Source organism: Gracilinanus agilis, chromosome 2 (genome assembly GCF_016433145.1).
Source record: "Gracilinanus agilis isolate LMUSP501 chromosome 2, AgileGrace, whole genome shotgun sequence".
NCBI classification, from domain to species: Eukaryota; Metazoa; Chordata; class Mammalia; order Didelphimorphia; family Didelphidae; genus Gracilinanus; species Gracilinanus agilis.
Genome location: NC_058131.1, coordinates 379,887,883 through 379,913,210, shown reverse-complemented (window position 1 = coordinate 379,913,210; position 25,328 = coordinate 379,887,883). Strand labels below are relative to the sequence as shown.

At 38.4% G+C, this 25,328-nt stretch overlaps 1 protein-coding gene across 1 annotated transcript in view; it reads right to left on the bottom strand.

Moving 5' to 3' along the window:
* ATP10B (ATPase phospholipid transporting 10B (putative)) overlaps positions 1-25,328 on the bottom strand; it is a 158,731-nt gene that overhangs the window by 58,142 nt on the left and 75,261 nt on the right. Inside the window, exons 6-9 of the mRNA XM_044659845.1 lie at positions 15,948-16,079; positions 8,953-9,080; positions 3,403-3,655; positions 395-618 (exon numbers count right to left, since the gene is read on the bottom strand). Of these exons, the coding sequence (XP_044515780.1) occupies positions 395-618; positions 3,403-3,655; positions 8,953-9,080; positions 15,948-16,079 (737 nt within the window). The remainder of the gene's footprint in view (positions 1-394; positions 619-3,402; positions 3,656-8,952; positions 9,081-15,947; positions 16,080-25,328) is intronic.

Genomic DNA, 25,328 nt, shown 5'->3' with positions numbered 1-25,328 from the left:
CTTCCTGCCTTCCTGCCTTCCTGCCTTCCTGCCTTCCTGCCTTCCTGCCTTCCTGCCTTCCTGCATTCCTGCCTTCCCTCTCCCCTTCTCCTTTCTTCTCTTCCTCTCTCTCCTTTTCCTTTTCTCCTTACTTTTTTCCCTTAAAGTTTTTTTTTTGAGGAATGACATATTTCATTAGTTTATCTTCTGAGTCTCTCTACATTAAAGACAATTTTAAGTAGGTAGAGTTGTGTGACTTTTATAATTTAGTGTATAATCAGCAGAGCAAAGACACCATTTATAAGAGGATGATTTCTAAAGTGTTGTTTCCACTACCCTCTCCCACCAGTATGCCTCCCCAAACCTAATCAAAGATGAATCCCCTAAAGCTTGGAAGGAAACAGACATGACTTACTATGGTACTGCTGAAGGCCACTGGAGACTGGGTACTGTCACATCTCCCCATGGACCTGTGCCGAGTGTGACACTGGAAATGGGCCCGGGCACTCTGACTCCTCCTCAGGGGCTTAGCACCTCCAGAGTGTCTCAGTGTGCTGAGGCCTGGGAAGGCCCCATACTGACATTTGGTCCAATCCTCATCATCTGAATCCAGCTCCTTCTGAGTCTCCAGTCGTTTGGCTGTAAAAAAAAAAAGTACCCCATTATTAGAATGACCAGAAATTCTTATTCTAGAAGCATAGCAAATTAATTCAATTGCTCTGGAACCTATGCTTTAGGTACCAGGGCCCTGAAACTGGAAAGCAATGAATAATAATCATAACTAGCATTTATATAGCACTCTACAAATATATCATTTTATCCTTCTGATGAGACATTTTTATCCCTATTTTAGAGTTAAAGAAACTAAGGCTGAATGAGGCTAAGTAAGTTTTCCACAGTTACAGAGCTAGTAAATGTCTGATGCTAGATTTGAATTCACTTCTTCCTGACTCCAAGGCTAGCATTCTATACACTGGGCCACCTAGCTGTTCCAGGTTGCAAATAGGGTCAGAGAGAAGAGGAGGGTAGCTCTGCCAGCTGATGTAAAAAAATTTACAATACTAATAATACCTATAGTTTATTGTTTTAAGTTTTAATGGATAGAGAGATGGCTTCTGAGCTAGGAAGACGTGTTCAAATTCTGTTTCTGATGGCTGGTGATTATGCAAACGGATCACATCATAACCTTTTGGAACAGGAAGAATCTTTTTTTTTCTCAGAATATACTTTTTGGGGCAGCTGGGTAGTTCAGTGTATTGAGAGCCAGGCCTAGAGACAGGAGGTCCTAGGTCCAAATTCGGCCTCAGACACTTCCCAGCTGTGTGACCCTGGGCAAGTCACTTGACCCCCATTGCCTACCCTTACTAATCTTCCATCTATAAGTCAATAACTTCACAGAAGTTAAGGGTTTAAAATTAAAAAAAAAAAAGAATATACTTTTTTTTTTAACCCTTACCTTCCATCATGGAGTCTCCAAGGCAGAAGAGTGGTAAGGGTAGGCAATGGGGGTCAAGTGACTTGCCCAGGGTCACACGGCTGGGAAGTGTCTGAGGCCAGATTTGAACCCAGGACCTCCTGTCTCTAGGCCTGGCTCTCAAGTCACTGAGCTACCCAGCTGCCCCCTCAGAATATACTTTTAATGCACATTAAAAAAAAGGATTCATTTTACAAATTGTTTTGCACTTCAAATATACCACAGTTTAGAAAACAAATAGTTTAAAAAACAAAAAGCCAATGTAAAAAGACTGATTGAAACAACCTAAAACAGTACAGGTTTCATATGGCTCTGATTTTATAGTTTTCTTACAGCATTATAAGTTACAGAGAAGGTGTTGACCTGCATCAATAAAAGGAGTTCTTCCTCTGGGAGTTCCTTATATGAATAAAAGCCCAGGTCCAGCCCCCATCTCTAGCAGAAGTTGGCTAACTATTTTTTTTTCCACAATAGCAGATAATAAGTATTATCACCTACGTTTTAGAGATGAGGAAACTGAGGTTGAGAGGAAAGCTGTTCAAAGTCATAAAGCCAGTGATTCAAACTAAAGTTTCCAGACTCCAAGTTTGGTTTTCTTTTCACTGAAACGTGCTCCTTTTCAGGCCCAAAGCCTGGAGATATCTGGGGGTTCAGTGGGCAGAGTGCTGGGTCTGGTGTCAGTTCAAATCAGCCTTCAGAAACTTCCTAGCTGTGTGACCCTAGGCAAGTCATTTAACCTCTATTTCCCTCAGTTTCCTCATCTCTAAAACAACTAAAAAATAATGGGGATAATAATAGCACCTACCTCAAAGGGTTGTTTTGAGGATCAGATCAGATAATATTTGTGAAAGTGCTTAGCTCAGGGCCTGGCACCTACTAGGCACTATATAAATGCTTAATCACTTTTTCTTTCCTCTTTCTCTCACTCTCCCTTTCCCAAGGATAAAAGATACTTATGGTAGGCAACCATGCTACCATCAGCAAGGTAACAGAGATTGGACAGGGGCTAAGTGCCTAGCAAAAAGTGCCCTTCCTTCTTCTCTCAATTCTCACAGCTTTGTACCTCTCCTATCTGCTCATCTCATTCTAACTTTTCTTATTGTTCTGTTTGTGTCTTATTCCCTCTAACCAGACTATAATCTCCATGAGGGTAGGAGCGATGTCTTATTCAAAGGCTCAGGCCCGCTGATTTAGCTGGAAGGGACCTTAGATGCCATCTAGTAAAACCATCTCATATTACAGATGCTGATATGAGGCCCAGAGATTAGATTTAGCTGATTTGCCCAAGATAGTGCTGGTCATCCCTAGGTGTAGTCCTCCGCTCTTGTGGGACAGAGGAAACCACGTTTGACTTGACTGACCTACCTTAAGATCTTCTTTCAATCTGCTGGCAACAGCCATGGGAACTTGGACAGCAGATTCTGCTACAATGAATTACCTCAAGGAGAAGCAGGGGGATGGATGGCTTGATGAGGAAAGAATTTCTTGAATTTGGGGGGATCCAAATCTGAATTCATTCTGACATTTTTATTGAATTGTGGAACTGGGGTGTTGCAATTAGGCTGTGTTCCCATTCTGGTATCAGCAAAATAGGTGCCCTCATCATATACGATTAGTCGTCTGCATATCAATGGCCCAGATCACAGAGAAGAATTATAAAAACATTTCCATAGTGCTAAGTCAAAGGTTTGCAACTGAACATGGTATAAAAAGCAAACCCTACTAGTTTTGTGAATAAGAATACATGTTTATAGTCAATAAACATAACGTGTAGACAACAAACCCAAAGGGGTCAAGCAATTCGACATTCAGCACTGGGGAGAGTTCAGATTAGACTCCTCAACTTTTATCACCTGAGATATGCCAGACTTCTTGTCTTGCATAATTGCACCCATTTCCTTCTAGAAAGATTAACAGCTACTGGGGAGGCCCTTTATAGCACCTCTTACCATTCTCTTGATGGGAAAACTCATTGCCCATAATGGTGCAACGTCGGAACACCATCTTGTTCTCCGTTAGAGTTCCAGTTTTGTCTGAGAAGATGTACTGAATCTGGCCCAGGTCTTCATTGATGTTAAGGGCTCGGCACTGAATGGATAGATCAGTCTCTTCATCGTAGAGGTCAATGTCATTGTGTAAGAAGAAGACCTGACCAAGTTTCACCAACTCAATGGATACATACAGAGAGATTGGGATCAGGATCTGAAAGGAGAACATTCCCATTATGTAATAAATTCATCAATCTTTCTTCCCTTCACTACTTTCTAGTAAAGGGATTTTGGATGAATGAGGAAATGAAATAGTTGTCATTATGATAGCTAATTTTGGCCATGCTGGTACTCCATATAAAGAAAGGTTTCAATCCCATGGTGCTATTTTTCTTCTGTATCAGGTATACTATGTGTAGTAATACTCTCTTAATTGCTAAATTCAATGTCCATTTCTCAAACTTCTTGCAGCATCTGATACTGTTGACCATCCCTTTCTCCTAGACACTCTCCTCTTTTATTTATTTATTTTTGACAATGCTCTCTCTCTTTCAATCTCCTTTCTGGGTCATCATCTACATTGCATCCCACTTTGCCTATGTAGATCCCAGAACTCTCTCCTGGCCCCCTCCTTTTTCCTCTTTATATGCTCTCTCTGTGGCTGACCTTACCATTCCTCTATTCTGAAAGCCACAGTGCTTATGCCTCTAGGATGAAATATCAGTGTCTCTGTTTAGCATTATCTTGCATAATCTAGTGTCTGACTACTTACCCAAATTTATTGACCATTATTCTCATTCAGGGATTCTTTCAACCAAGCTGGCCTTCTGACTGTTCCCCAAGTATAATTTTCTACCTCCCATCTTTGTACCTTTGTATTGGATATCCTCCATACAGAGAATGAAGGCTTTTCTCTTAGAAGTCCTAACTTAAGTACTATATCCGGCAAAACCTATTCTGATCCTTTTGGTTTCTACTTTTGTATCCCTTCCCTCTTAAAAGTCACTTTGTTTAGATTCTTCTTTTTCCTTTCTGGATACTTAGTCTCTCCCAACAACCAATAGAATGTGTTTTCCTTGAGGGTAGAAATTCCTTTTTTCACTTTTGACTCTGAATCTGCCAAATGGTAGATGCTTAACAGGAAATGGAAAACTACTCCAGTATCCTGGCCAAGAAAACCCCCAAAGGGATCATGAAAAGTTGAACATATGACCATACAATAACCACCACAACAAATAAATACTTATTCAGTGATTCCCAAAGTGGGCGCCACTGCCCCCGGTGGATGCTGCAGTGATCCAGGTGGGCGGTGATGGCCGCAGGTGCATTTGGGGGTGGCGAATAACTGTAAGGGGACAGTGATAGTATGTGACAGGGGGTGCTAAGTAATATTTTTTCTGGAAAGGGGGCAGTAGGCCAAAAAAGTTTGGGAACCACTGCACTTATTGAATGAAAGAGGAAACATACACCCTCCCCACAACTGAAAGTGGCTTTCATTGAAAGGATTTCAGTACTATGCTCAAAGGGCTACAACACTGTATATACCCTTTGATCCTGTCATACCATTACCAGGTCTGTATGCTAAAGAGTTGCAAAAAAAGGGGAACATACTTAATTGAAAAAGATATTTATAGCAACTCTTTGTGGTGACAAAGAATTGGAAATTTAAGGGATGTCCATCAATTGGGAAATGGCTGAACAAATTGTGGTACATTTGGTGATGAATACTATTGTGCTCTAAGAAATGATGAGCAGAATGATTTCAGAAAAAATGCAAAGATCTACATGAATTGATGCAAAATGAAATAAACAGAACTGGGAAAACATATACAGAAACAGTGATACTGTACGATGATCAACAGTGACAGACTTAGTTACTCTCAGCAATACAATGATCTGGGACAGTTCTGAAGGACTTATGACAAAGAATGTTATCCACCTCCAGAGAAAGAACTGCCAGAGTTGAATGCGGATCAAAGCATATTATTTTTTCACGTTAGTTTATTTATGGTTTGATTTTGAGGTTTTGGTTTTATGTGAGTATTCTCTTATAACAATGACCAATATGGAAGAATGTTTTGCATGATAATACATGTTAAACCCAGGTCAAATTGCTTACCATCTCAGGGAAGGGTGAAGAAAGGAAAGAAAGAAGTCAATTTGGATTTTATAATTTTGGGAAATGTATGTTGAAAAATTGTTATTACATGTAACTGGGAAAATAAAATATCTTTGAATTAAAAAGAAAAAAGAAAAGAAAGGAGTTCCTAGCAGGCCCTCATTTTGAAAGACACTTCTGTGTAGTAACAAGATCTACTGGAGAGAAGAAGGTAACAAGAAAATGGTATAGAAATCTAGATGAAAATTTTCTTCCCAGAAAAAACATTGAAATCTAATGAAAATCCCTCATTTTGTTAATTATACATTGTAAAACCATTAAATATTAGACTAGGAAAGAACTTTAGAGGTTATATGACTTTGCCCCCTCTTTATTTTAAGAGATGAAGATAATGAGAACCAAAAGGAAGTGATTTGCCCAACCCAGGTCACACAGTCTATTTAGAAAAATTGGACCAAGAACCTAGGTCTCTGGTGCTCTTTCTACTATACCTTACATTTTGTTCTCTTACATAATGAAGATCATAATGAGAAAATCACATGATAGAATTTTTTTAATCAGGCTGAACCATCCTTCACTTTTCATATCTTTCAAGAACCTAGACTCATCTGAACTTCACTATAAGGCATATAAATAAGGCTCTAGTGGAATTTTGGGGGCAAAACTTTCATAGAAAGTATTATCTTTCCCCTAAAAGTCATCTAATTGATAAGTATTCAGCCTGCTTGTCCTGAGGGCAGATTTAGCAGGAAAGGTATGGAGTGGTTTTAGTTAGAGGATGAGGGCTCAAATTCCACTACTACTACTACTACTACTACTACTACTACTACTACTACTACTACTACTACTACTACTACTACTACTACTACTACTATAGTACTTTTGAAAAGCCATTTACCTTTCTAGGGCCTCTGGTCATCTCTAAAATGAAGAGCTTCGCATAGATCATGGACTCTTAACTTGGGGTTTGTGGATATATTTCATGCGGTCATGACTTTGGATAGGAGGTAATGACACATTGATTTTTATTAACTTCTGACTGAAATTTAACATTTTCTTCAATTATTCAAAAACATTGTTTTGAGGAGTCATTAGATTTCACCAAGCTGCCAGAGGGGTCCAGAACACATACAAAGGTTAAAAAATGTTAGACTAGATGGCTTCTGAGGTCCCTTCCATCTTAAAATTAATGATCCAATGAATTAGAATGGGATTTCTTTCTTTATTTTTTTTTTTTTTAACAAAACTCTAATTTCATATGATACCATATTTCTTTTACTTGGTCCAACAAATATTTATTCAGATTTCTATTATGTGCTTAGACCTGTCCTGCATAGTCTGGGAAGATCTAAAAGAAATAGAAATAAAAAAGTAAGAGGCAAATAAATACTTTTTGATTGTCTGAGTATAAGAAACAATTCTTATACCCAAGATACTTAAAATTTAGCTGGGGAGGCAAAATTTACACAAATGAAATGGTAATGACATAAAATAATATATTTCTTCAAGGGAGAAATAGTTGATCATTCCCCACTTGGGACCATGTTTCTCAAACTAAATGTCCCATAGACATCTTAAATTCAACATGTCTAAAATTGAACTAACTCCGCCAAGGACGGTCCCAAGCCCGGCTGAAAAAGGAGGAGGGTTGGGCGCGAGGCTAGCAACCTCACCCCGTAAAAATCTCACTTGCTACAGAAACTGCAACCTCATTAAACCAACAAAACCAACAATCGCCTAGTCTGGAAGATTGCTCTCCAACAGAGTTCACGACGCATGCTGGCAAAAGCCAACAAACTCCAGGTCTTTGTTAACAGATGCCTATGTCACATCTTGAACATCAGATGGCCTGAAAGGATCTCCAATACCAGACTCTGGGAGGGAACAATTCAGTGTCCCATCAGTCAGGATGCTATGATAATCGGAGGACAGCGTTGCCGGACAAGCACTGAGCTGGAACCCACCAGGGAGGAGGAAAGTTGGAAGGCCAAAACAGACCTGGCAAAGATATGCCGAAAACGAAACAAAGACCGTCGGAATGACATGGGCCCAGTTGGGGGAAATTGCCCAGAACAGAGTCCGTTGGCATGAAATGGTTGCAGCCCTATGCTCCTCTGGGAGTCAATAGGAATAATAATAATAATAATAATAATAATAATAATAATAATAATAATAATAAAATTGAACTTACTTTCCCCAGAAATGTCTTCACTATTATTGTTAAGGGCATCATAATCCTTCCAGTGGTCCTTGATAGTAACCTAGATGTCATCCTTGTCTTCTTACTTTCTCCCTCTCTCCCATTCCTAATATCCAATCTTTGCCGAGTTCAGTCAAACACCTATCATAAATGTACCCTTCTTTTCACTTACATAGCTCCTTCTCTGGTACAGGCTCTCATTACTTCATGCCTGGATTATTGCAACAACCTTCTAATTGGAATCACCATGACCAGTCTTACCTTCTCCCCCATGTCCAGTCCATCTTCTATTTAACTACAAAAGTGACTTTCCTAAAAGTGCATGTGTGACTATATTACCCCCCCCCCATCAATGAACTCCAAAGGCTCCCTATTACTTCCATGCTCGAATGTAAAATCTTTTGTTTAGCATGCAAAGTCTTTTATTATCTGATCCCCTTCTACTTTTCCAGTCTTTTTATATCCTATTGACCTCACATACTATGTGTTTGATGACATGGCCTCCTTGTTCATTTTTTTTAAACCCTTACTTTTGGAGTTGGAATCAATACTGTATATTGATTTCAAGGCAGAAGAGCTAGGCAATTGGGGTTAATTGACTTGCCCAGGGTCACACAGCTAGGAAATATATGAGGCCAGATTTGAACCCAGGACCTCTGTGGGCCTGGCCCTCAATCCACCTGAGCCATCTAGTTGCCCCCTATCCTTGCTCTTTTTTAAACAAGACATTCTGTCTCTGGACATTTTCACTGTTTGTCCCCCATGCTTAGAATACTCTCCAGCCTCATCTTTTTCTTCTGGCTTCTCCTGCTTCCTTCAAATTTCAACTAAAATCCCAACTTCTTCAAGAACTCTTCCCTGGTCCTCCTTAATACTTATGCCTTTCCTCCATCTACTTCCAATTTAGCCTTTATATGTCTTGTTTGTATATATAGTTGTTTGCATGCCACCCCTCCCTTTAGATTGTGGGCTCTTTGAGAGTAGGGATTGTTTTTGGTCTTTGTTGTATCCCAGATGTTAGCAAACTGCCTGCATAGTAAGTACTTGATAAATGCTTATTGACTGTCTTGAATTTAACCTAAATCTCTCTTGGAACAAAGCAACTTCATCTCTTCTACAAAGGTGGAGAATGATTAGTCACCAGCATTTTAAGTCTTTAGTTGATACTTTTTTTTTTTTTTTTTTTTTTTACCTGTAGTAGGATGATCATGGTGAGAAACATGTAGAAGCCTTGAAGTGCAATTGAGGGAAAATTTCCATTAGCATCTGGAACATCAAAAGGGGGAAGTCCTGAAAATTTTCCCTTCCAGAGGCCATGACCTAATAAGACATAAAATGAGGAGATAAAGTGTTATGATTAAAAATGATAAAGACTGATATAATAATATAAATTAGTAGTTTAATTAAAGTCATGCTGATAGAGATAAAATCATTAGACCACGCGCTTGTAAGAATTTAAAACTGCCGCCCCAGCCATTATTGTTACCTCCACATGCTCAGGTAGCTAAAGAGGGCTTACTTTCGGATTTCCTCTCATTTAAACTGTTCTCTGCGTGGTGACGCAGGTGTCCCCATGCCCAAAGAACCGGAACCGGAAACCCGTTGGACCACGGGAAATGTAGTTTGATAGTTCCCAGTGTCCATAGAAAATATATATACTTTTAGATGGCATCTCCCAAATTCCAATTTTACAAAAGTAGAATCTCAACTTGCTTCCAAACTATCAACTCCACTTGCATTCAACTTATTAAAGAAATGTGTAAATTGTTCCTTTAATAAAGTCATCTTGAGGACAATTTTTCAATTGCAACACTTGCCTGTGGATTTGTGGACTTCATAACAACTGCATTAGTGGACTAATGGAAATAAAATACAAACTATAGTGTGGTTTCCTCACAACCATCTCTGTGAAGCCATTGAATAGAATATATAGCATGGATGAAAGAACAATGGAGATCTAGTCTTAGTTTTGCCATTAACAAGCCATGTAGACTTGACTGGGCAACTCATTTCCTCTCTCTGGTTCTCTTCCATAAAAGGAAGGGACTAAATAGAATTATCTCTAAGGTTCCTTCCTGGTCTGATATGTAAGGTTCTACAATATAGAATTAATGGAACTCAGGGCTTCATTTTCTGGGAAAATAGTTTTATTTAGTTTTTGTAATATCTTTTCACTTTCTTCTCTCCCAGGCTTTGGACCATGTTGTATTCTTACATCCCTAAGCAATCTTGGATTTTGATCCCCACCAACCCCAACATATCCTTGCCCTGCCCTATGTACACTGAATTGCTAGAGTTGAATTTTGTGTTTTTTTTTGTTTTTTTTTTTTTTTTGTTTTGTTTTGTTTTTGTCCAGAACCAGGGTTCTACCTTCCTGGTAACTATTTCCAGGCTATGCTGTCTGTGTTTAACCATCATTCTCAACCTTATTACATCTCCCCTTCCCTGTCCTATCCTCAATCTAGTTCTTTTCCCTTAGGACCCTGGATTCTGAACTAGCTACCACATCAATTGTTGGCTACCATTTCCAAACTATGTCTTAGGGCAGTGATGATGAATCTTTTAGAGATGGAGGGCTAGGCCCTACCCCATTCCCAAGTGCTGGGCACACTCACTGAGGGGAGGAAGAAAGTGCTCCCAATGGACTGTTGGGAGGAGGGTTGAGTAAAGTGAGGAATGTCCCCTGAAGTGTAGAGAGGGAGAGGGGAGTGGCTTGAGTGTTCTGTTCCCCTCCAGTTCTGCCACCTGCGAGTCACTCACTTTACCCTCTGTGTGCTCCCATTGGGCTGCTGGGTAGAGGGATGGGGGATGTGAAAAGTTGTCTGGCACAGTGGAGACAGGGAGCTGAGCAGCTCCACCAGAGTTCCTCTACCTTTCTAATAATGAATTCTGAGAGGTGGGTGGGTGGGGTGGTGACATCTATGCCCACAGAGAATGGTTTGTGTGCCATCTTTGACACCATGCCATAGGTTCCTCATCACTGTCCTAGGGGCACATTCGCCCTTCCTTGTGTAATACTCCATCCCCTTCCCTTTATTTACTGTCTTTCCTCATTAGAGTGTAAGCTCCTTGAGGAGTCTAGGACTTTTGTTTGCTTTTATCTTCATCCTCAGGACTTAGCACATTAGTATACAGTAAGCACAAAATAAATGCTTGCTTGATCTATCTATCTATCTATCTATCTATCTATCTATCTATCTATCTATCTATCTATCTATCTTCTATCTATCTATCTATCTATCTATCATCCCTTTCAGCTCTAAAAAAGTCTGTGATTCTGTTCTGTAGTCATAATAACCTTCTGAGGTAATTGTCTTTCTCTATTTTACATATGAGAAAACTGAAGCCAAGAGAGGTTAGATGACTTGTCCAGGTTCACATGGATAATAATGTTAGCAAGTCATTTTTTGTTAATTCCATTCCTTACTTTCTCAGAGGTTGAAACAAAGAACTAAATTGAATAAATTGACTATGTCTTGTCTAGTTCCCAGAAACTAGAAAGATTGAATTTGAAAGAAGATAACAAAATCTGAAGATCTAGAGATCCACTCCCAGCTACTCTAGCTACTCCTAAACACAAAGATTGAATTGGTTTTATTTCTTTCTACAAGTAATCTTTAAGCACTTGCAAACATACCTCCATCACCCAAACACCTGAGATCAGGTGAATGTATCTTCCCAACCTTCTGTGACTTTTGCTATCCCTTTTCCCCTACCAAGCTTCAATGAACTCACACAATCAGACTGTTGTTTTTCCATGTTTCCCCTAAAAAGGTATATATATAGGATCCTGAATTCTGCAGTTCAGTGGAAATTCCCAGTAATTATATTAATGTCCCTCTTTCTTGAGGGTGGTCATCCCAGGGAGTTGGCTCTGTGTGATGTCTCCGATAATCTGTCTCTCTTGTTCTGATTAAACACTTGTTCTAATTTATCTACTCTATTATTTTTCTGGTTGACATAAATATCTGTAGTGAGATTCAAGCCTAGGTCTTCTTGATTTCAAGTCATGCACTCACTCTCTCTACTTTGCTACCCTGCTGAGCCTTGGAATCCGCTAAGGAGTCTCAGATGGAGAAGAGGAGGGGCCATATTCTTATCCTCTTTAGATCTCCTTCCTTCCCTCTATCATACAAAATTTTCCTGAGCACCTCCTCTAATAGGGAATGCACTGGGAAAAATACAAAACACTATGTAAGTGTCAGGGTTTATTTTGGGCTTTAATCCAATCACACAGAAGGAAACCAAGAGAAATGAGGATGTCATCAATAGGAATTTCAACCAGAGTAGGAGAGAAAAGGACCAATCCCTGATATTTTTGCACAGAGCTCAGTCAAATTAGCTAATTGCTAGATAAAGCCTTTCAGCAGAGGTACACAGTGGTCTCAGTGGCCCTAAAGAGGAAGAATCAGACATACCATGACCAGTCAACACTATCAGCCTAGAAACCAGAGTGGTAATGAGGGAATTGCTTCCCCTGGCAGATATAATGCCACACACTGTATTAGAAACTTAAGGAGAGTTCTGAAAGGCTGAGGTTTGTGGGAAGAAGGTAGGAGAGAAAGAGGTGCTTGTCTGCCATTGCTTTGTACCCAACCCTAATCCAGGTAAGAGGATTAACTCTGCTGCATTGCCTGGGGTTTTCAATTAACATAGTTACCAAAGGTTTTATTAAAATACTCTTTTGTTATGATGTTTCAGAGCTTTAAGAAAGGAACCTTTAGTGGATCAGAAGGCTACCATAGGAAAAAGTCCAAGGGTTTTTGCTGCACTGATAGGCTGGCTCTCTGCTGTGGAAGAATTTGAAGATTAAGATATAGGATCAAGAAAAACTCAGATTTCACCCCTCTGAACCTCACTCTCCTCATCTATAAAATGGACACATTTCTAACTATCTATTTCATAGGATATTTTTGGTGAAGAAAGTGTTTCATAAACTGTAAAATGCTATAGAAATCGGTGATTTAAGTTACATTTCTATCTAAAAAACCATATATATATACATACATATCTATTGACATAGATACATATCTTATGTAAATACCTATACATACATACATATATATGTATATACATACATATATATGTATATATATATATATAGAGAGAGAGAGAGAGAGAGAGAGAGAGGAGTAAAGGAGTCAGATGATTACATAATGCCTATATATAACATAATATCTAATCCTTTGTATTGATAGCTTGTCTCCTGAAACCTCCAAACTGACCCTTGTCCTGGACAACCTAACTTCAAGATAGTTCCAAATGGACCTTTGCCCCAGGCTGAACAATAAACTCTTGAAGTACCTCTTAATCACCCTAGACAGGATTAGCTGATACAATCTAAAAAAATATTCTTTTTGTCTTAGTTTCTCCATTTGAATCTAGGTTGCTCCCAGGTACCCTAGCCTTTGGCTACATGTTCTGTTCCAAGAGTTCACTTAACCAGCCAGTTGTATATACAGGTATCTCTTCCACTTCCATGATCTGGAAAATTTGCTTAAATTTTTTCAGTCCTTCCTTAGTATCAGAGAAGTATGAATTTTTTCTTTTTCTTTTATGGGTTGTTTACCAACTTTCTCCTCTCAAATTGCCTTATTTCTTTTGTATATATTTTGTATACACATATATGTGTCTATATAGATATTTATATCTATATGTCTATCTCTAGATGTTGTCTCCTCCTAGATTGTAAACTCCTTTAAGGCAGGGCTTGTTTTATTTTTGTCTTTATGTCTTCGGCACTATTCTTTCCAATGTAATCAATGATCCCCTATTAGCCCAAATTGAAAGACCACTACTTGTTCCTCATTTTTCTTGACCTCTACAGCATCTGACACTCTCTATTGCTCTTTTCTCTGAGATATTTTCTCTTCTTTGGCTTTTTGAGGTGCTTCTCTCTTTTAATTCTCCTCCTATCTCACTGCTATTTTTCAGTCTTCTTTACTGAATCTTTACCCATGTAACTGTGGGTGTCCCCTAAGGCTCAGCCTTGGGCCCTCTTCTCTTGTTCCTTTATACTTTCTCACTTGATGATCTCATTAATTCCCAGAGGTTCAATTATCATCTCTATGGAGATGATATCCAGCTCTAGTTTCTTTCTTGGATATCCCAAATTATATGTCTTATAGGAATCTCAAACTCAACGTGCCCAAATTGAACCAAATTATTTTCCTTATCCCTTCAAACCTTCCTTTATTCCTAATTTCCTTATTGCTGTTGAGGGCACCACCATCTTCCCAGTCACCCTGGCTCACAATGTCAGCATTATCCTTGATTCCTCACTTTTATCCTATTGTAACCAAGCAATCTGTTGGAAAATTTTGTTTATGCCTTCACAATATTTCGTATAGACATCCCTTTTTCTCCAATCACAGAAGTACCACTCTGGTACAATCCCAATTACTTCTTTCCTGGATTATTGCAACAACCTTCTAACTGAACTCCTAGTTTCTAGTCTCTCCCCACTTCAATTTATCCATACTCCATTTAGTTGCCAAAGTAATTTTCCCGAAGAGCTGCTCTAACTCCCCTTTCAAATTCTGTCCTGCTTCTTCCTGTTAATATTAAAAATAATAAAGGCTGCTATAAATATAAAAATTAGTATTTTAATTAAAGCCATGCTGATAGATAAAGTTATTAGACCACTGCTTGTAAGAATTCAAAACCACCGCCCTCGCCATTACTGTCTCCTGTCTCCTCCGGAGTCTGCTGGCCAAGAGCGCCACTCCCTCCTAACCCAGGAGATTTAAACTCTCTCTGCCTCGAGCCGTAGGCCTCCCTACGCCCAAAGAACCGGAACCGGAAACCCGTTGGACCACGGGAAATGTAGTTTGATAATTTCCCTGTGTCCAGAAAATACATATAAATATATATATACTTAAAGATGACATCTCCCAAATTTCACTTTTACACTCCTAATTCTAGTGGTTTCCTGTTTCTTCCAGAATCGAATACAACATTTTCTATTCAACATTCATAACCTAGTTCCTTCCTAACAACATTATGTTTTGACTATAACCTATACTATAGCATAGTACAGTACTGTACTATATACTAGACTGTAATCTAAATGATAATAATTGTACTGGTCTGCCTGTTCTTCCTCACATATGACACTACCTTTCATTTCCTGTCTGGGTATTGTGCATTAACTTGTCCCCTAGCCAGGCATGAGATGACTTCTCCATGCACTCCGGCTGCTAGTCCTTTCCTTTCTGAGATTGTTTATTTTCCTGCATCTCTCTGTCTCTGCCTCAAACCTGTCTGTCTGTCTGTCTGTCTGTCTACTTATCTCCTTTGTCTATCTACCTATCTACTTATCTATCTATCTATCTATCTATCTATCTATCTATCTATCTATCTTTGTCTTTATCTATCTTTATCTATCTATCTATCTATCTACTTTGTCTATCTTTATCTATCTACTTTGTCTATCTTTCTATCTTTATCTATCTATCTACTTTATCTATCTATCTATCTATCTATCTATCTATCTATCTATCTATCTATCTATCTTTATCTATCTATATATCTTTATCTATCTATCTATCTATCTATCTATCTATCTATCTATCTATCTATCTATCTATCTATCTATCTATCTTTATCTATCCATCTATCCATCTATCTATCTATCTATCTATCTATCTATCTATCTATCTATCTAGTAGGTACCTAATTATTCACATGTCTTCTCTCCCTTTTGAATATAAGCTCTTAGAAAGGAGAAACCCTGTGCATGTGTATGTGTGTTTTGTCTTTCTTTGAATCCCAATTATTTAGCTCAGTTCCTGGTACATAGTATGTACTTAGTAAATTCTTTAAAAATTATTTATTTTTAAAATCTTTTACCTTCCACCTTAGAATCAATATTAAGTATTGACTCCAAGGCAGAAGAGAGGCTGGGCGTTTGAGATTAAGTGACTTGCCCATTGTCACACAGCTAGTGAAAGACACAAAGTAAGTATTTAAATGTTTAGTTGTTTACATTTGATATAGATGGCAATTAAACTAAAAACAAAAGATTAGGGGAAGGATTCTGGTAACTTTTTAAATCTAGGTTTAGATTAGGTAACCTCAGGGGTCTGTTTCAGCTCTGAGTCCTATGAGACATCCCCTTTGCTCAGGTTCCAAAGGTACCAAATAGTTTTGTCAATAAGAGGTGGTGTTTTCCTGAATGCTCCATACCTATAGCTCCAATAAGGCACATGAAGAAGAGAATTCCCACACAGAAGAAAATGTCAATGTTCATTCGACGTTCAATCTTGCTGCGTTTGTATCGAGGGCCACTGTTGTTCAGCATGGCTTTAGTCTCATGACCTTAGAGAAACAAATGGAAAGTCATGTAGTTAGTCCCCTGTGGTAGAATCCTATATAAATGTTGTAGGGAGGTGTCCAGGAGTGTGTTGGAGCCAGCCTAACTTACTTTAGGTGAGCCAATTGTTAAATTTTCAAGGTGAGCATTGTTATACCTCAGAAATTAGCAAAGGCTATAAAAACTTTGTTTTCTTGATTGTATAGACTTAAGAAAGTGATGGAGAAGATATTAATAATGTGGATTAAATCTAAAAGTGTATCCTGTGTACATTTTTTGAGAGTGAGTCATTAAATATTTTATTCCTAGGTATGTCCATCTAAAGTAAAAACAATGTCCTTTACCATCAGGGAAGTCCATCTAGGTGTTGCAGCAGATGGAGTGTTGGATTTTGTCAGAAAGAGTCATGTTCCTGAGTTCAAATCTGGCTTCAGAAACTTACTAGCTGTGTGACCCTGGGCAAGTCACTTAACCTTGTTCGGCTCAGTCTGTAAAATGAGCTGAAGAAGGAAATGGCAAATCACTTTATTATCTTTGCCAAGAAAACCCCAAATGGGGTTACAAAGAGTCATTTCATGACTTATAGTACTGAACATCAAAAATACCCCTAGGGAGTTTTCAGCCAAATGGGGTCTTAGTTTCATAACCTGATCAGATGTTATTTTGGTTCTGTTATAAAGAACACTAAATTTGATTTCCTCAAAGGTAGATCAATAGCAACCGTAGAGAGGGATTTATAAGAGGCAGAAATTGAGCTGAGCACTGATTTGAGTGAGGGGTTCTTAAGAAGCAGAGGTGAGAAAGGAGAATTTCTAAACACAGAGGTGGTTGGGGGGGGAACCTATGCAAAAGCATAATGTGGGAGATAGAGCATCACAGGAAATAGCAATCAGGCAAGTTTGCCTAGAATGCAGAGCATAAGAGAGAATAATATGAAATAAGCCTATAAAATCAATGTGAGAAAGAGGAATAGGGAGTCACTGAAAGAGGAAACGAGTCAGTCATTAGCATTTAATAATTGCCTACTGTGTGCCAGGCTAAGCCCTGAGGATTTAAGATGTAAAGAAAGGCAAAAAAAAAAAATTACTAAAATTAAAAAAAAAAAAAGCAACCAACTAGGGAGTTTGGGAGACCAACCAACAGAACAAATACTCCAGGCATGAGGAGATGAGGACTTGCACTATGATGGTGACAGTGTTATAGGAGAGAAGGGACATATACAAAAAAAGTTATAAAGGGAAGATCAACAGAACCTGATAATAATTTAGTTTAGGTGGGAGAGGTGGGGAAGAGGAAAGGAGAGAAACAAACACACAGATACAGACAGAGACACAGACACACACAGAGACACACACACACACACACATACATACACCGATCCAAGATATCCATTGTGAACCTGGGTACCTGGATGAGTAGGAGGATTGTGGTGCCCTTATCCACAGAGCATAGAGCAGGGAAATGTGAAAGTATCTGTCTGAAAGTAAGTTCAGTTTTGGATGTATTGACTTAAAGATGTTCATACGACTTCTAGTTTAAGATGTTGACTGCTATCTTAAGAGGTTTTAGATGCAAAAAGGAGGAGAAATATAAGATGATACCTAATGGGGATGTACTGATCAAGTGGAAGTTTTTGAGGATGGGGGAAAGAGGAATGAGTAATAAACAGGAGGAGTATATGTCAATGAGGAGACCAGTTTGTCAAGAGCAGGTGTATATATACAAAAATGGTGCCAGGGAAAAGATAGGGAGAGAAATAAAACGGCTAACTTGGAGCAACAAACTAGTTCTATAAAAAAGGAAAAAAGATAAGAGATATATATAAACAGTTTTGACCTTGATAAAGCGGCCTTCTGAATTTTAACTGCCCTGGAATTCTCCTTGGTAGCTGGATTAGGAAATGCCAGTCACATCTTTTCGTGCAAAATTAAAGAAAAGCAATATATCAGATCCAGCAGTGAACGGTTTTAATGTTATTTAGCTTGTCACTTACGTGGATTTAAAGTGGCAACAAAACAGTGGGAAAGAAAAAAAAAACTTCTGGCTTATTAAATTAGATTCAAGTTGTTTCATTTGTAATAGCAGGATGCATATGAAATCTGAACAGGCAGTCTGCACTAATGGGATTGCCACCTTTCAATGTGCCAAAAATTGGAACAAATCCTGCTGTTCCTCTCTCTCATTGGGCAACATTACTACCCAACACCCAGTGGAAAATATTACTACTTAAACCTTCATCTCTACACCCTATTCTGCCCCCTTCCAGGTTGACTGGCATTCACAGTAGATTCTCTGGGCACTCTCCACTACAGACAACGGCCAGGAGAGAGAGGGAAGGGAGTGGGGTAGGAATCAAGTAGAAGTGAGGTCTTTAGGAGAGAAGCAGCTAAAATCATTTCCAGAATTCTAAGAGTACAACTAGATTGAGGCATAAGAAAATTCCTAGGTGGGGTGTCAGTACATGGAAAAAAAGCCAAAGAAACGTAAAACACAATCTCCATTCTTGAAGAACTCACAGTTGGGGAGATAGCATATAAATAATTATGTACAAATAAGTTACATAAAAGATAAATGGGAAGTAATTAATAGAAGGTAGGCACAAGAAATAAAATGGATGTGGAAAGACTTCCTGTAGTGGGTGGGATTTTAACTGAGACTTAAAAGAAGCCAGGAGGCAGAGATGAGGAAGGGGAAAAAAAAAAGCATTTCATGCATGGGGGACAGCCAGTGAAAATACCTGGAGTCAAGAGATGGAGTATCTTATTTGAGGAATAATAGCAAAGAGCTTAGAATCACAGAGTACTTGGGAAAGGATAAGGGGTAAAAAGACTAGAAAAGTGGGGTGATAGGGAGAGGAAGAAAACAGGTTAAGAAAGTCTTTGAGATTAGGTGGGATGAAACGATCCAAACTTTGCTTTAGAAAGATAACTGTGGCAACCTTGGAAAAGGGTATTGGGAGCTTGAACTAGGGTTGTGGCAATGTAAAGGGAATGAAAGGGATGATATTAGTGGAGTAGAAGTAAGTTAGCCTTAGTAATCACAATCTCTTACATTTGTAGAGGGCTATATATTTCAAAGTACTTTCACATTTGCTATTCCTTTTGACTCTCATAAGCAAAGCAGAGACCCTTGGGAGCTTCATTAGGCATGAGCACTAGAGAGCAAAAAGAAGAGAGTGTCCCATAATTTCCTGGGTCTGGGACAACCTGGTAGACAAAGAAGGCCATACAATAGCATAGACTTTAGGAGGCAGGGCAGAAGCTTCAGAGATCATCATGTCCAGAATATGCATAATTCCTATGCCTTTACTCATAACATTCCTCTGCATGGAATGCCCTTCTCTGGCTCTCTCTTCAGATTTTATGCATTCTGCCAGACTGTTCTGTCAGCAGCTATTATCTATGGTCCCTTCAGCTTCTGGCTTTCTGAGTTTATGAGAGCACCTCAGCTCTCAGTGTGCTTTTTCTCTTTAATTCCCATAGCAATATTTACCTGGATTTCTCCTTTGGGAACACCATTCCGACTTGAGACATTTTATTTTGGTTGTTCCTTGACTTTTGATGTGTGTGAATTAAATATAAAATGTACCCCCTTATTCCATTTGAAAAACCCCTTTCCTGCATGTGCATATTAAGTCAGAACCCCAGCGAGTCATATGACTGAAGTGCCACATGGGTACCTGGAGTCCTGACTTCTGGAAGGGGCTGGTGGGAGTCCCCGTGTGACAGGTGACATGTCCGGAAGTCAGGGCTCGGGACCCAGACTCTCCAATCAGAGAGCCCCTGTAGGAGTGATGTCATTGACCTTATAAGAAAGGGGACAGAGCAGTAGCTCCCCCTTTGGCTCAGGACTTTCTTTCTGGCTGGACATGGGACCTGCTCCTTTCTCTGGAGTGTTTAATGCTCAGTTTCAGGTGGGAACTGGAGCCAGGAAGCATGGAAGTGATTTTTTTTTAGTTAGGGTGGCTTGGCAATCTTTTTTTCTTTCACTAATAGATAATTATAAATTAATATACAGTCTCCAGAGATTTTAATCTTAATATGTGTATGTGTGTGGTTTGCCACTCCAACTAACTTAGAAACTTGAGATCCGGGTCATATTTTAATTTTGTATGCAAATAGTAGGCATAGATATTTAAAGTTCTGAACCTCTACTAAAGTTTTCATTGCTTCTCTGTGATATGAACATGGCTAAAGTGTCTTGATGACCATGCCACCAGTTCAGTTCCATTCAAATCAATACTAAAAATGTTTACTAAACAATGGGACTGTACTATGCACTCAGTGAAAGCCTTGGCTGTTATTGTACCATTATTTCCTTCTCTATCTACTTTTATGAAGCTCTCAAGGGCACTCTAGTTTGGTTGCAAAAGTCAGAAGAAATATTGCATGCGAAAGCACTTTGAAAGAGATTAAGCCCTCTCTAAATGTTGAGATAATTTTTTTGGGTATCATATCATATCATATTATTTGGTTATCATCATAGCCCTCACCTTCTCAGTGAGTGGGGTGAAGGACTAGAGGGAGGGAGAGAATTTGGAACTCTAAATTTAAAAAAAATGTTAAAAAGAAATATGTTTGAAAAAATTAAAAAATAAAGTAAAATTCTAATCACTTCAAAAAAGAGATGATTATTATTACAATGACCATTAAAAAAAATTTTTTTTGTATTCTTGCCACAGCTACTTTTATCCTCATCCATTCCATTCCATTTCCACTGCTATAATTCTGCTTCAAGCTGTCATTCCCTCATGGTCTGAGAAGGCTACTGCCCTAGCCTTCTAACCTTAGGTCTCTTTATCTCTCACTTATCTTTCACATCAATGGCAGATTACTCTTCCTGCTATCCACACTGTTCTAATCATGTTACCTCTTTACCCAAAACACTTCAGAGGTTCCCTACTATGGTTTCCCTCTAATTAAAGATCAAATTATTTAGCCTGATATTCAAGATTTTCCATAATGTGGTCCCAACATACATCTCTAGCCTTATCTTCTGCCAAACTAGCAAGATTTCAAGTATGGACCCAGCATTGAAGGAGTAGCAAAACTAATTTCAGAGAGGCTCTAAAGGTGGTCACTATGGACACAATCAAATGTAATGGTCTTCTCTACTAGCAGCAATGCAATGATCCAAGACATTTCTGAGGGACTTATGAGAAAGAACACTATCCACATTCAGAGAAAGAACTGTGGGAGCAGAAACACAGAAGAAAAACAACTGCTTGATCACATGGGTCGATGGGGATATGATTGGGGATGGAGACTCTAAGCGATCACCCTAGTACAATTAACAATAATATAGAAATAGGTCTTGATCAATGGCACATGTAAAACCCAGTGGAATTGTGTGTTGGCTATGGGAGGAGGGTGGCAGGAGGGGAGGGAAAGAACATGAATCATGTAACAGTGGAAACATTTTCTTAATCAATAAAAAAATTAAAAAATATAAAACAAAACAAAAAAATAAAGGTGGTCACTATGGGATGAATTTTTATTTTTGCAACAGCAACCCATGAAACCATAATTTAAGGTGAGGAAGAATTTTGGGCTGAATCAGTAGGAGGAATATCACTATTAATAAAATGATAGCTTACTGAAACATTGAAGTGTCAGGCTCAGTTCTAATCTCAACTTTTGCAGGGGGCCTTTTTGCTGGTCTCCTGCACTGTTAGTGTCTTCTCTCAGACAGTATCTTCATTTAAACAGTATATATCTTGTATTTATAATTTCTGCCACATTAGCTCCTTCAGGGTAGGACTATTTTTGATTTTCTTTGTATCCCCAGCACTTAGCACACCTCTTGGCACATAGTAAGCATTTCATAAATACTAGTTGGTCGACTGACTAGAATGTATATGTTATTGTGGAAAGAATGAATGAAGGGGAAGATGATCTTCCTTACTTGACTTCACTGACTGGACCTAAGTACCATCCTATGTATCCCTGGGTTTGGGAACAAATTCTTTTTAAAGACATAAATTTGGAGATAGGGAGGCATAGTCAATATTACAGATATTTGCTGGCACCTAAAAGGTTTGTCAAATTAGCCCATTAAGAAGGTATTAATTTTTTTCAATTCAATTTCATTTGGAGAATACCTTTTGAAATCAACTATTATATGCAAGGCTCTGTTCGAAGTATTTGGACACAAAGAAGAAATAAGACACACTACTTCCTTGTGAAGATCTTATTATCTAATAGAGAGAAAATGCATAACATAACTGAAATACATATTAGAATGTGGTTATTGTCAAAGAGAATTCTAAATAAATATTATTTTTAATAATTTTAATTATTAATAAGATTAATCAATAGTATAATAAAATATTTTCAATATTAATATTTTAATAATTAGAATAGTATGAACTAATATTACCAATAAATCATTAATAATTATATTAATATTAATAATAAAACTTATTACATTTTATATAATACATCCTATATAATATTATGTATTACATTACTATATAATATTATGTATTACATGCAATACATGATATTATATATAATATGCAATATCATATATAATAATAATGAAATTAATAATTATAAATATAAATAAATTATAAACAATTTGAGGAAGGAGAGATTGTTTTCAAATGGGAGGACTTCATGGAGAAGGTGACACTACAATTGGGCCTTGAAGGATTGGAAGGGCTTTAACAAAAAAGATGGAGGATAAGGAGGAATCTATTTCAGCCTTAGATAATGTCACTAGCAAAGGGTTGGAGAAGGAATGATAACAAAGGATGGAGAGCAGCCTAGGCTGGTTAGGATGGAGATTGCGAGAAGTTGAGGAGTGTAAGATGGGACTGGAAAGCTAGGAAGGAGACAGGTTATGGAAAGTCTTGAATATCACTCTGAGGAGTTAATTCTTACTTTAGTAGCATGAGGGGAAATACAGCAGAGTGGATAGAGAGAGCTTATCTTGAGACAAGAAAGATCTGCGCTACAGGAATACCCTCTGATACATGCTGACTATGAATCAATCAAGGAAACAATCGGTATTGATTCAGTGCCTGCTGTTTTAGGAACTGTGCAAGGTGCTGGTGATGCAAGTACAAAAAAATGAAACAATCCCTATTAAAGAATTGTACATTCTAACCGTGGAGGCAGCTATACATAAAGACATATAATGTAAATATAATGGGGAGCTAGGTGGTGCAGTAGATAGAGTGCCAATACTGTAGTCAGGAAGACTCTTCTTCCTGAGAACAAATCTGGCCTCAGAACTTACTTGCTGTGTGACCCTATCTTTTAATCCTCTTTGCCTCAGTTTCTTTATCTGTAAAATGAGCTGGAGAAGGAAATGGCAAACCACTATTAGCATCTTTGCCAAGAAAGACTTAAATGGAGTCATGAAGAGTTGGACATAGGGGCCAGATGGGTAGCTCAGTGGATAGAGATGGGAGGTCCTGGGTTCAAATCTAGCCACAGACACTTCCTAGCTGTGTGACCCTGGACAAGTCACTTAGCCCCCATTGCCAAGCCCTTATACTGCTCTTCTGCCTTAGAATCAATACATAGTACTGATGATTCTAAGGGGGAAGGTAAGGGTTTGTTTTTAAAAAAAGAGTTGGATATGATTGAAAATGACTGAATAATGACAACAAAAGCATAAATATGAGATGAATAAATAAATGCAAACTAGTTAAACATTACAATATTGTTTGGAAGGGAAGGTATTAACAATGGGAGAATCAAGAAAAGCTTCACAAAGAAGATGGTGCTTGGGTTCCATCTATTTAAAAAAAACACTTTCTGTTTTAGAAACAACTCTAAGACAGAAGGGAAAGGACTAGGTAAATGGGGTTAAATAACTTGTTCATATTTGAACCCAAATCCTCCTGACTATGCCTGGTGTCTAGTTGCTTTAACTTGAGCTCCATCTTATAGGAAAAAAGGGACTTTTTAAGGTGAAAGGAATGTGGGATGGCCCATACAAAGGCATAAAGATAGGAGAAGGGGTACCTTTTCTGAGAAACACAGAGAAGGCCAGGACCCAGGATGGGGAAATGTCTGATGAGTCTGAAAAGATAGATTGGGGCCAACTTGTGCCGATCTTTAAAAGCTGAAGTATGACCCTGGGGAAGTCACTGAACCTCTCGGAGCTGTAGGAAATCTCTAAGACTGTAACTTATAAAGAAAGTGCTACCCTACATTGATAGTTTCTTCAATTTCTTTGGATAGGAGTTTCTAATGTCGATGAAATCACAGGACCAGTATCTGTCCTTGGTAGCAGGATCAGAACAGCACATTAAGCACGTTATAGGGATAACGTAGTCAAAGATGTGAAGAGGGGAGAATTTATAGCTTTGGCCATAGTTTTCAAATAGCTGCAAGGGCTTTCCTCCATTAAAGATAATGAAGAGCCCAGAACACGTGTGATGTCCTCCTCATAGTCAAATATTCTTGCCTCCTCCTGCAGCATCATGCCTGGTCCTGGAGCCACCTAGGTAGAATTGAGTTAATTTTCACATACGAAAATATTTGCTGAATATCAATAGGATTTCTTTGCGATGTGCCCAAACAAGCTTTATGTTGCTCTCCCTTGTGAATGTACAGTAATAAATAAAAAAACTTTAGTGGGAAGGGGAACAGAGAATGACAGTGAAGGAAAGAAACTTGCTAGGTGGTGAGAATCAGAAGACTGCTTGCCTAAATTACAAAATCTCAGACTTAGAACTTGTACCTGATTAAGATTCCACAGTATGGCATCCTAGTAAGAAGACATTACTCGAAGGCATCTACAGATTCAAAGATGAAACAGAATAGAATATTACTTCTCTGTGAGGATCTTATTAGCTAGTAGAGAGAAAATGCATGCAAATAACTGAAATTCCTATTAGCATGTAGTAACTGACAAAGGGAAATACAAATAAAATATTATGAAGAATGTAATAATGAGAGCTCATTTCCAAATATGAAGGCTCCACGGAAGACATGATATCATAGTTGGGGCCTTGAAGGACTGGAAGGACTTCAAATAAAGAGATGGGGAAGAGTCTATTTCAGACCTAGAAAATGACACAAGCAATGGGACGGAGAAGGATAAGAACAAAGGATGGAGATCGGCTGAGCTTGGCTAACTTGGAGATGATGGGAAACAGAGTCATTTAAGATGGTGCTAGAAAGCTTAGAAAGTGGGGGACTGGACTTCCAGAGGCAGACCATTTTGCATTTGATTAGCACCAATTATCAGGAAGTTTTTCCTTAGTTTGAATCAAAATCTGCTTCTCTCTCTGTTTC